Source organism: Panthera tigris, chromosome A2 (genome assembly GCF_018350195.1).
Source record: "Panthera tigris isolate Pti1 chromosome A2, P.tigris_Pti1_mat1.1, whole genome shotgun sequence".
NCBI classification, from domain to species: Eukaryota; Metazoa; Chordata; class Mammalia; order Carnivora; family Felidae; genus Panthera; species Panthera tigris.
The window spans coordinates 53844026-53856622 of record NC_056661.1 but is presented as its reverse complement, the minus strand read 5'-3'; the positions used below and the strand labels follow the sequence as shown (position 1 = coordinate 53856622).

At 41.5% G+C, this 12597-nt stretch overlaps 1 protein-coding gene and 1 pseudogene across 5 annotated transcripts in view; one reads left to right on the top strand and one right to left on the bottom strand.

The window, feature by feature from the left end:
- Positions 1-12597, bottom strand: part of IFT122 (intraflagellar transport 122) — a 72321-nt gene that overhangs the window by 57121 nt on the left and 2603 nt on the right. For 2 of the 5 annotated variants that reach the window (XM_042979541.1, XM_042979543.1), the window contains exons 1-4: positions 10218-10236; positions 7544-7610; positions 6113-6197; positions 642-720 (exon numbers count right to left, since the gene is read on the bottom strand). Coding sequence is in view for 2 of the 5 variants with exons in the window: in XM_042979542.1 (XP_042835476.1) it covers positions 642-720; positions 6113-6197; positions 7544-7610 (231 nt within the window). In the remaining 3 variants the exon portion in view is untranslated. Of the gene's footprint in view, positions 1-641; positions 722-6112; positions 6198-7543; positions 7611-10217; positions 10237-12597 lie in introns of those variants that run through there. The other 3 variants (XM_042979542.1, XM_042979544.1, XM_042979545.1) reach the window with 2 other exon arrangements.
- On the top strand, positions 1473-2127 carry LOC122236478 (annotated as a pseudogene).

Here is a 12597-nt window from a genome sequence, read left to right as displayed (position 1 = left end):
ACCAGGAACACATGGGTAAGCAAAAATAGATGCAGTGTTTGCCTTCACAGAATTTACAGGCTGATGGGAGACAGCCATCGATCACCAGAATAAATGTAAAACTACAACTGTGAGAAATACCAGGAAGGAGACCTGACTGAGTCTAGAGGGGCAGGAACGGCTTCACATAGAAGCAACACATGAGCCTAAGATCTGCAGAGCAAGTAGGGTTAACCTGGCGGAGGAGGAATGGGAAGAACGGGAAGAACATGAGCAAAGTCTCTGCAGAGAGGAAGCCTGGTGCACACTGACTCCAAGTTTCTGGCTGTTGAAACTGGGTGGATGTGACGCCATTCCCTGAAATGGGGGCATTAGAAGGGGACAAGTTGGACTCAGGTGGAATCTGTGGTGTCAGAGTAACTAAACTGAGCTATATGAAAACACCTAGCTCAGTGCTGGCCAGGCTAGTTGTGCTCAAATGTTCATTCATTTGTTCATTACCCAACTTTCCTATACCCACCATATACTCCTATCTATAACTTAACCTCAAATTCAATTGCAGAGAAAAAAAGTTCTTCCTTATATTATTTCTAAGGGGCTTTTGCTACAGTAGCTCAATCAGAGCCAAACCAATAATACTGCACACCTAAATGGTTACTTACGTGTATTTCAGAATGCCTTCCAATTTTGAGGTCCAGATAATAACACTTTTATCAGCCGATCCAGAAGCAAAGCGCTTGCCTAAAAGTGTTTTAAAAAGAAAACTCATATTTGTTTTAAACCAGCATTTCTCAAAGAGTATTTCCTAGAAAGGAGTTTCTTAGAAAACTAGTTCTTTAAGGTTAACTAGCAAGTGTCAGCTGCTTCTCTACTTGTTTTTGTTTTTTTAGAGAGAGTGGGGGGGGGGAGAGGAGCAGAGGGAGAGAGAGAAAGAGAGAGAGAATCTTAAGGAGGCTCCACACTTAGCATGGAGCCCAACATGGGGCTCAATCCCACGACCCTGGGATCATGACCTCAGCCAAAATCAAGAGTCAGATGCTCAACCGACAGTCACCCAGGCGCCCCTCTACTTCTTTTTCTTATCAGTACTGGGTGGCAGTTCAGGAAGTTTGGGTTCAAATTTTACTTTTTCTGGCACTGAGTAAACAAAGATGTATTGAGGGCCTACCACATGTTAAGTATCATGTTCTGTGCTAAGGATTAAGTAGTAATTAAAGCACATGTAATCCCTACCTTCACAGAGTTTAGTGTAGTGGGAAAAGTAGGCATTGAATGAATTTAATCTAACATGAACATAATGTGCTAAGAAATGAAGTGAGTCCTAGGAAAGAGAATAACTGGGGGACGTAATTTAGATGAGGGAAAAGCTTCTCAGGAGGAGAACCTTCAGTTGAGACCTAAAGGATGAGCAAAGCTTAGCCAGGTAGAGGCAAAAGACCCATCCACATGGATAGAAAAGATATACAAAGGCCTTGAGGTAAGAAAAGCCTGGTATGTCTGAGTGGCTGAGAGGCAGCAGCATGGAATACCAAGAGCCAAGGGGGAGGTGGGTAGAGGATAGATCTCTAGCAGCTTCAAGGCCATAGTCAAGATCTTGTTCTTTAACTCAAAGAAAGGCTTTAAGCAAGAGCAACAAATGAGATTTTCATGTCCACACTACTTGGGCTTTATGAAAGAATGGACTAGGTCTCTCGGGTGGTGCCAGCTGCACGCTCCCTTGTGCCCCTCATAGCCACGCCTTGCCAAATTGAAGAAATCAAGGATTTTCTGCTCACAGCCAGATGAAAGGATGCCAAATCCATCAAGATCAAGAAAAATAAGCATGGGGCGCCTGGGTGGCTAAGTTGGTTGAGCACCCAACTTCGGCTCAGATCATGATCTCACAGTTCTTTGAGTTTGAACCCCACATCGGGCTTGTTGCTGTGTGCACAGAGCCCACTTTGGATCCTCTGTCCCCTTCTCTATCAAAAACAAATAAAACATTTTTTAAAAATAGAATAAATGAAATTAAATAAAGATAAGGATAACATGAAGTTTGATGTTCGATGCAGTAGATACCTTTACACTTTCGTCATCACAGACAGAGAGAAAGAAGAGAAACTGAAACAGTCCCTGCCCCCAGGTCTGGCACAGAAGGACCTGAAATGAACCTGGCACACTGATTTGAACTGTATTAAAGTTTTTAAAATTCTTTGAAAACCATGAAAGAATGGACTAGAGAGGCAACATATAATAAGTAATTACTTATTAATTACATTGTTGCAAATTTGCAAGTAGTACTTAAGAGGTGGAGCAGAGTATCAAGGCGCAAACAATAAGGAGTCTTCACCTACTCTGGAGAGAGATAAGGAAGAATTAACCATGATAATTCTGAGTGAAATAAGTCAGGCAGAGAAAGACATCATATGTTTTCACTCATATGTGGATCTTGAGAAACTTAACAGAAGACCATGGGGGAAGGGAGGGGGAAAATAGTTATAAACAGAGAATGAGGGAGGCAAACCATAAAACACTCTTAAATACAGAGAACAATCTGAGGGTTGATGGGGGGAGTGAGGAAGAGGGGAAAATGGGTGATGGGCATTGAGGGGGGCACTTGTTGGGATGAGCACTGGGTGTTGTATGTAAGTGATAAACCATGGGAATCTACCCCAAAAACCAAGAGCACACTTTACACACTGTATGTTAGCCAATTTGACAATAAATTATATTAAAAAAAAAAAAAAAAGAAGAAGAATTAACCATGGGCCAGATTTTGTAACCTTTGTTAAGGATTTTTAGACTTTGTTCTTAAGGCAAATAGAAGTTGACCTGTTTTCTGAGCAAGTCATTGTTTTCTGAGCTTCTACATCTGAAACAAAAAGGGGTAGTAACACCTTCCTCAGAGACTTTGTGCAGGGCGACAACTAGGATGATATTTGTAAAACACCTTTCACAATGGCTGGAACAGTAGATATTTGGGTGAGCCATATGATACTGCTGCATCTATTAAATACACAGAAGCTGCATGTATGTATGTATGTATGTATGTATTTATTTTTCAGAAGCTGCTTTTATTTGTTATTATTCCTGTCACTACTCCCCCAACACTGGCAGACAGTAAGACATGGTGTTGAAGAGTATGGGCTATGGGCTCAGAGTCTGAGTTGGAATTCCCAGTGATGGTACCAGCTGCCGGACCTGAAATAAGTTCCTGAACATCTCCATGCTTTCATTTCCTCATCTGAAAAACGGCTGCAACAATAGTATTCACCTCACAGTTGTTGTGATGATTAAATGAGATTAAAGTATTTCAGACAGTACCCAGAATATAATCAATGCTAAAAAAAATATTAGCTACTATTACAATTATTTCTTCATATTGTCATGTTTTTCTTGAACCAAAAATAACTAGTTCTTACATACCTTTATATCATGGCTGTTCATTAAGTATTTGCTAAACTTAAGGGAGACACTGGAAACAAGCAAACTTAAAGAGCAATACCATAATTGAGAGCATTTCCCTTTCTAGATCCAAGGAGAAAAGGCCGATTGAGAGGAATTAAAAGACTTCTCAATCATTATGTGTCATGAAGAGGCAGCATGAAATACTAGAAGGCATGAGGGCTCTGCAGTCAGGAGGATCTGGGGCAGGCACATATGTGCCACCGTCACCGGCTGCCACTATGACCGGCTGCCACCGTAATTGCTCCAAACCTGTTTTCTCCTCCGTGAGAGGAGCTGAGAACTTCTCTGAGTGCTCCAGAGGGTTGTTGGGAAGATCAAATCTGATGATATGTGTGACAGGACTCTGCAAATGCTGACAAATGCCACTAATGGCAGGCCACACTCTGACACCCTCAAGGGCCCTAGTGGCATAGTAAGCCAAAGAGTCCCCAGGCTTATAAACTCCAGAGGACCCCAAGGCCTTCTCATGGCATTACTCTGAATTTGAACTCAAACACACACATAAAAACAAAACAAAACAAAACAACCAAAAAAAACCATGGCTACTGTGGCACAGCACACTTGACTATGAGGCAAGAAATAATGTTTTTGCCACTGACTTGCTACATGACCTTAGCAGGTTACTTGACTTTTCCATGTCTTTATGATGGGCTAAAATGAAGACATTGGGCTAGATGACACTAAAACTATACCCACAAAATCGTGTGTATATATGAAGAATGTGCACTTTTCTACGAAGAGGTCTATAGCTTTCATTGGATTCTCAAAGAGGTTCATCATCCAAAAGAAGTTAAAAACCTGGAACCTGACTGATCTCCAAAGTTTGTTCAAGCATTGTAACATTCCAATTTTGTGCCTTCTCAGCAGTGGTCACAGAATGTTACCTCTCATCCTATATCCGTTTGACACATGAGGAAATTGAGACTCAAGAAGACTCAATAACTACCTCAAACTCCCAGAACCTTTGGGATTGGAACGTAGAACCATCTCATTCCAAAGTCCATGTTCTTTCCACTAATCCCACATAGAGAATGCACCCATTCTCTGACTGCCACCTCTCCTCTTTGTCACCTTACCACATCCAATAACCCTCTTCAAGTCCACCAGAACCTCTCCACTGCCCACCCCCCTGTGGTCCTCTAATCCCTCATTACAATGGCCGACAGTTCAAAGTCACTGTATATGATCACTGCTTCACATACATCCTCCACTCCCTTGCCCTCTTATTTCATCTTCAGAGGTGCCTGCAAACCTACCAACCTGGTTAAATCCAAGTCTCCACCACCCCTGTCCCTGCATCTATGCAGCTCAAGTAGTGGAGAGAAAGACATAATCACACCAATGAATCTCATTTTCAATTCATAACCAGCTTCAAGTGGGCCCTTCGTATTTCTTGGGATTTCACAGTACATTTACTCAGCCATTCTCCTAAATGGCAATTTGCCAGTTTTTCCTTTCTCCTCAACTCTGATACCTCCCTCCCCATCCTCACTCTCAGGTGACATTGCTTCCTACTTCACTGAAAGAATGGAAAAGAATTTCCATTAGATTCCTAATACCACATGCCCCCACTTGCCAACATCGTGGTGGTACCTTCTACCTTCCCACCATGTCCCATCTAGGTCATAGATCCCATCTCCTCTTGCCAACTCAACAACTCTTTCCTGGCAAGTCCTTCCCCTCTCCCCTCCAGCATCAATGTTTCTCGAATTCAACATGTCCTAAACTGAACTCCTGATCTTCCACTGTAAGTTTTTCTACCTGAAACCTTTCCCATCTCAGTGGAAAGCAACTCCAACCTTTTCAGTAGCTCAGGTCAAAACCCTTAGAGTCACACCTGACTACTTTCTTCACACCACACACACCGTCTTTCAGGCAATCCTGTTTGCTCCACCTTCAAACCATATCCAGAATCTGACCACTCCTTACTACTTCCTTTGCGCCCACAGATCTGAGCCACCATCACTAGTGTTACAAAAGTTGCCTGGATGATGCTTTCTTCACTCGTCTCCCTGCTCCAACCCTTACCCCCTGCAGACTGTTTCTAAAACATCAGCTAAAGGGATCCTTTTAAAAATATAAATCAAATCAGATCTCTCCTCTGCTCAGAAGTCTTTAGTGGTTCCCCATTTTCACTGAGAATCTAAGTCAAAGTCCTTATAACAGCCAACATGATCTGGCCACCCCATCCATACCTATTACCTCTCTATCCTTATCCCCTACTGTTCCCCCTGACTCACTCCACGAAAGCCCCTGGAAGGCACACTCCCACCTGAGAGCCTTTGCTATGGTTTTTCTTCTTCTGGATGCCCACTATCAGAATCTCACTGCCTCTCCACCTTCAGGACTTTGCTCATCTGTCCCTATCTCAATAAGCCCACCGTCACCACCCTTTCCTTTCCCATACCCATCCCCTGCCCCATCCAGCATTCTCAATTCCCCTTATTCTGCCCTACTTCCAGCATACTGTTTAATTTACTTCATTATCTCAAGCACCTAGAATAATACCTGGCACATAGATGGCCCTTATTGACTTGAATGATTGAAATAAAGTAAGAAACTTAACTATCTTCTGTGATTGTGAGTTGTATGTCAGCTTACTAACACTAATTAAGGAGTGACTAAGGAGAAAAATGAGCAGCTATGAGACCATTACAGAGGGTATAAAACCAGAGCAGCCTCTTACCATCCTTTGCATACGCCACACAGTACACAGTATCTTTGTGTCCCTTTAGGGGCTGAAGTAAGGTGCCATCAGAGGTGTCATAAACCTGGCAAAAAGACACAAAATTACACATTATCCACATGACATCTATTAGTCAGAATTCCTGCAGGTTGCTGCTGCTTTTTGTTGTTGTTGTTGTTTAAATGACAAAACATTTGTCAATATTCTAAATTTGCATCAAGTAAAAACTACACCAAAAAAACCCAGAAAGAATGTGACTCTAAGTGGAGAAACCCAAAAAGTAGAGGTCCCAACTCTGTGAATTACATGGCCAGGAACATATCATTAATTCTTGAGAAATAGAACTTCACTCTGTGGAACTTCACTACAAAGTTCATTCATCTTATGTGAATTTGGATATGTGACCAATCAAGCTAAACCCTCCCAAATAAAGCCAACACACACAAAGAGTCTGCTACAACATGATTAAATTTTAGTTCTAGCCTGACTCCAGTATCAACATAATAGAGAAATGTTTCATATTTGCTATCAAGAGTTTGAAAGTCATAGACCTGAACTCCAGGTTTACAAATCAGAGGAAGTATTATAAAACCCAGCTGTAACATGGATTTAGGATATTTTGTAGCACTGTAACATCTATAAATGTGTGGATATTTAAAAAACACACTATCTGAGTAATCAAGGCAAAACCCTCCAAAAACAGTGTTAGAGAAGATAACCTATGAAAAAAAAGTAAAAGAATTTGGATTGTTTACCCTGGCGAGAAGAAGTCTGCAGAACAATGTAACCAAGGCTTTAAGATTATGTAGTTACCATAAAGAGAATGGAGATCAGTCAGTGTGCATATCTAGAGACAACAGAGCAAGGGGAAGTGGACTTACGCAGGAGGAAGGAGAGATCATACAAAGGTTTTTAGGTCAAACATAAAGAGTCCTCTGAAAATTACTTTTATATACTGGGATAAGTTCCAAACTAGCTATATTCTTTGAAAATATGAAAAAAGGACAGCATCCATATGGAATTGTTTAGGTAGGCCAATGCCTAAAAGTTGGGGTCAAGCTATCTGGCTTCTCAGGGAGGGAAACCCTTCAATCTTGTTGCTTAAATTTTTCAGGGGGACAAAATGTGAACTGACACTAGCCCAGTTTCAAAGGCATTTTGATTAATTGTTTTCAACTCTTTCATGGGTGTCTCAAAGTAAAAAGGGAAAGATTAATGACTCCAAAGGAGGTATTGTTCACAGGTTCCTATCTGATAGACAGTTTACTTACCTGTTTTAAATAGCCCATTTCCTTCCCTATTAAAAAGTAATGACTGGTTTTTCCGCCCTTGCCTTTTTTATCTTAAAAAATAAAGGGTCAAATTTCAGAGCACTTACAAGAGGGAGAGGGGAAAAAAGCACTTAAAAAGGAAACTCAGACAAAATCCTACCAGTAATCTGTTTCCTGCAGCCAAAATCAGTTGCGTTCCATCGGGCTTAAATGCGAGGTCATATATACTAAACAGGAGACAAGACAAGACAAAAGGACAATTAGGAACCAAAAGGGTGAGGTCTGCTAATGGCCAGGAAAGCAAACTTTATTTCCATTATGAAATACTGCTTGTGTATGAGAGAGAAAAATAATGGCTAAGAATTGCATTTGGTTGCAAATTCCGTTCAGCCACCGCACCTTGGCAGTCCATTCAATCACGATTTACTTGGCAGTTAGCTTCATGTCCCAGTTTCCACTTGTCCAGACGCCAGAGATGATTCAAAGGGTCAACAGTTGAAGGCACTAACTCTCCTATAAAGACTACACAAACTGAGAGAATGCGTGAGGGTTACTAAATCCGCATGTCTCTGAAAAACTGGTCATTTATTAAAATATCATTATTGGGGCGCCTGGGTGGTTCAGTCGGTTGAGCGTCCGACTTCCGCTCAGGTCATGATCTCACAGTCTGTGAGTTCAGGTCCCACGTTGGGCTCTGTGCTGACAGCTCAGAGCCTGGAGCCTGCTTCGGATTCTGTGTTTCCCTCTCTCTCTGCCCCTCCCCCACTCACGCTCTGTCTCTCTCTGTCTCAAAAATAAATAAAAACATTAAAAAAATAAATAAAATAAAAATATCATTATTATTTCCAACCAACTGGATATTTAATGAATGCCTTTTAGGTGCTAGGCAATAGTAACTGATACAAAATGAGTAAATCACATTCGCTCCCTGCCCTCAAAGAAATCCCATCCACTGGGAAGATATGACTCAGACACGTTCACAAAGAACTACCATATGTCATCAACTCTGAAGCATACATTTTTTTCACATTTTAAAATCTCTGAGGTTGGGGGCGGAGGGTGTGCCTGGGTGGCTTGGTTGGTTAAGCATCCGACTCTTGATTTCAGCTCAAGGTTCATGAGTTCAAGCCCCGCATCAGGCTGTGCACTGACTTAACGAAGGCTGCTTGGGATTCTGTCTCCCTCTCTCTATCCCTCCTCTGCTTGTTCTCTATCTCTCTCAAAATAAAATCTCTGAGGTTATGTATCTTATAATTGATGATGTGTCAGCTTAACTGGAAGCATTTTTTGGTTTTTTAGTGGTACTTAAAATAACGGTATTTTACAATCAGTGACCTCTTAGATTAGATGACTACAGAATAATACTGTGTAAAGGTTTTAGGAGATACATTAAAACATATATTACAGGATTCAAATGAGGAAGATGCAGAAAAGATTTGGAGAAAGGATGAGAAAAAGCTTCATGAAGAAAAAAGTATGTGAGAAAAATAGGGCTTTTGAGACATGCAGGAGGAGATTTGGAGGGTGCAGCATTTCAGGCAGAGAAAACAGAACAAGCAAAGACATGAAGGTGGGGAATAGCATATAATCTAAATAATCAAATTTGACTGAAACTTTGGCTATATGTAAGGCAGTAGGGGGAGATCAGGCTAGAAAAACAACAGGCTGGAGCCATATTGCAATGATTCTTGAATGCCCTCGGCAGGGGATTTCATTAGTTCAGGTGACTCTAGTAAAAATGTGCTAGATAGCACTGCCAAATCAGCCTACTGCAAAGGTTTAGCATGGGATAAATTCACCTGATACCTGAAGTCATCTAGAAATACAGACCCCGGGTAAGAGTACTTGGAGCATTTTGCAGAGATACTCTGTGCTGAGCTCTTCCAATGCATTATTTCATTTCATCCTCACAATTCTATGAAGTAAGAATTATTACTCAGTTTTGTAGTTGAGGACACCATAGCTCAGAGGAATCAACTATCCCACCCAACATTACACGACCAGCAAGTGGCAGGGCCAGAATTTCAACTTGGGTCTGACTGTAGAGTCTGTGCTATACTACCTTCTACTCTCTACCTTCTACTTGAACTATTGTCAAATATGACAAATCTCTGTTATCTTTAATACTTTAACAATAACAGTGGATAACATTTATTAAGTACATTTATTTACTATGTGTGCAAGTACAATTTAAATGTTTTACATGTATCAGCTCACTTACCCCTCACAACCCTATACCTATTTCACAAATGAGACAAATTAAGACGGAGAAGCTAAATAACTTGCCAGGAAATATACTGCTACTGAGTGGAGGTGGAACCAGAATTCAAACCCAGGCAGTCTGTCTCCAAAGCCCAAAATCTAACCACTATGATCTGTGGCCCTTATTTTCATTATTATTAGCATATGTCACAGTCGATAATATAATAGCAACAGTTTCCATGCTTTATCAATGGGGGAAAAAAGGCATTACATGTAGAATCCAAAAAAATTTTTATATAGGCTCTGTGGACAACAACAGCCTCCTTTAATAAAAATAATTTTTAAAATAATAGTAATTCTTCACATATATTCAACAGCTGGCTGATGAATATTACACCCTTTCCAGTTAGGCATCCCTCTTGATAGAAGCAAACACAGACACTGAGTTCTTCAGCTTCCTCCTATTAGTTGGTAACAGATCTGGGCCTTACTGTTTCCTGGGCTTTCTTTCTCTGAACCTATGGGGAAATGTGCTTGGCATGTATCACACTGAGGAGAAACAGGGTGGTAAAATGAAAATCAGAAGGGAGTTGGGGCTAGAACTGATGCCCTGTCCAAGCTTTAGTCCTCACCTACAACACAAGGCAAGAGAGCTGCCATCCCACCTCTGAGTGCACAGGCCACCCTTGTGCAAGCACCTGACACCTGTGGGTTGCTGTGATGAGGTACCAGATTTTGGAAAGGATCTGCACCACTCTTCTACAGTCATCCGTGGTCCTGTGGCTCCCTTTCTGCAATGTAGATAATGTAAGCTCATTAAAGTGGTTCCTGTGGGGATCTTCTTCATAAGGATCATTTGGGGTTGAATTCTCAGAAAATCATTTGAGTGTCTGATTTGGGCCAAGTCTTAAACTGTCTTCCTCTCAGATATGAAAATTCATTTTCTCTAAATGTCTTGAAATTTGGGGCGCCTGGGTGGCTCAGTCAGTTAAGTGTCCAACTTTAGCTCAGATCATGATCTCCTAAGTCCAGAAGTTCAAGCCCCACATCTGGCTCTGTGCTGACAGCTTGGAGCCTGGAGCCTGCTTCTGATTCTGTGTCTCCACCTCTCTCTGCCCCTCCCCTGCTCACACTTTCTCTCTCTCTCAAAATTAAACATTAAAAAAATGGGGGGGGGGCATGCCTGGGTGGCTCCGTCGGTTAAGCGTCTGACCTCGGCTCAGGTCATGTTCTCACAGTTCATGAATTCGAGCCCCACATCAGGCTCTGTGCTGACAGCTCAGAGCCTGACGCCTGTTTTGGATTCTGTGTCTCCCTCTTTCTCTGTTCCTCCCCTACTCGCACTCTGTCTCTCTCTCTCTGTCTCAAGAATAAAGATTTTAAAAAATTTTTTTAATTTTTTTAAATCAAACATTTAAAAATAAATAAATAAAAAATAAACGTCTTGAATTTTGCCTTCCTAAAGTACAACATAATGTTCAATTTACCCCAATCTAAACTCTTAAGGTACTTAGGATCTGTATAATTTATCATAGCTCTGAATTACATAATCGTCTATATTTTACACTGTTTCAAATACTATCTTGTCCCCTTAATTACAGTCAATTATAGTCCCCTGCAGTTTAAGGGCAAGGACCCCGTTTTAGACATTTATGGGCCTTTGGTGCATGGCATGGTCCTAGACACAAAATGAATATAACCAACAACCTGACAATGTTTTATCTTGAACCCTTCAGACTTTAATTACATCATGAGACTATGAAACCAAATAAAGGAAACCTCATTTAAAATGGAGCTAGGAGGCCAGAAGGGGGAGCTCTCATGGTGTACCTTTATTGCAGCCCTTTGAAGACTCAACAGGAAGAAGCTTATGCCTCATCACCACCCTAGATGAAGGAAGATTTTTCTCCTTGCCCAGCAACAGCCCAGCCAATGAGAGACTGTCACAACTCAGCCAATAAAAAGCCACTACACTTTGAGCTCCCAGTTTAATGGACTTTTTGTTTATAACAGCCCCTCCCAATTCCCCTTTTTCCTCTATAAAAGAGTGCTCCTCTGTTTTCTGGACTTACCTATGGTTCACCATAGCTTGCTTGTCCCAATTGCTGTCCTGCTTGCAACTGCTCTCCTACTCCTGAATAAACCCACTTTGCTGGCAAAATAACTGGCTGTTTTATTTTCAGGGTTGACAAGAGCACAGAAATTCAGAATTGGGAAAGACCCTAGAACTTGTCATGTAGTCCAACTCCCCCACCAAGGCAAGAATTCCCTATGGATGGCCATCCAGCCTCTGAACACTCCCAGGGTTGGAGAAGTCACCAGTATGCAGAGTTTATTACACTACAGGATGGCTCTCTCTACACATCTGCCACCTTTTATGAGAAAGATACATTATCAAATTACATTGCAGAGAGACAGAGAGCAAGTCCTGCAAATTGTCCTCTGCCAACTTTGTGCCCACCCCACTGTAAATGAAGTCCCAAGGTCAAGGTGCCTCTCCAAATCCTGCCCAACCTGACCCACCCCAACTTACCTGCTTGGAATCTTAGACAAATTATGTTACTTTAAGTCTCAGGTTCTTCACCTGTAAATAGGGTAATTATTCTAACCTCATAGGTTGTGTGGAGGTTAAATAAAATAATGCGTGTAAACACTGTCTGGCCTATAGCAAGTACTCACTAAATATGAGCTAGTGTGACTGAAGGGTAATAGCAGATGCTGTCCTTACTGGAATAAGGCAGTCTAGCCAGAAAAGTCACCATGGTTGAGGGAAACCTGGAGCAGTGGTTTTAAGGAAAAAATGAGGGAGTTCAGAGAATAAGACAGCATCTAGGAAGGAGCTTTGGATAGAAAAATGGAGATTTCAGCTGAACTGGAAAGCATAAATTTAAATGTTAGCAAGCAGTGGGGGAGGAGGGATGGTAACAGGACCACCTAGTTAAATGCACAATCTGATTCAGAAGGGAAATGGGAGTCAATCTAGGATTATGCAAAGTAGAATAATGGATCACA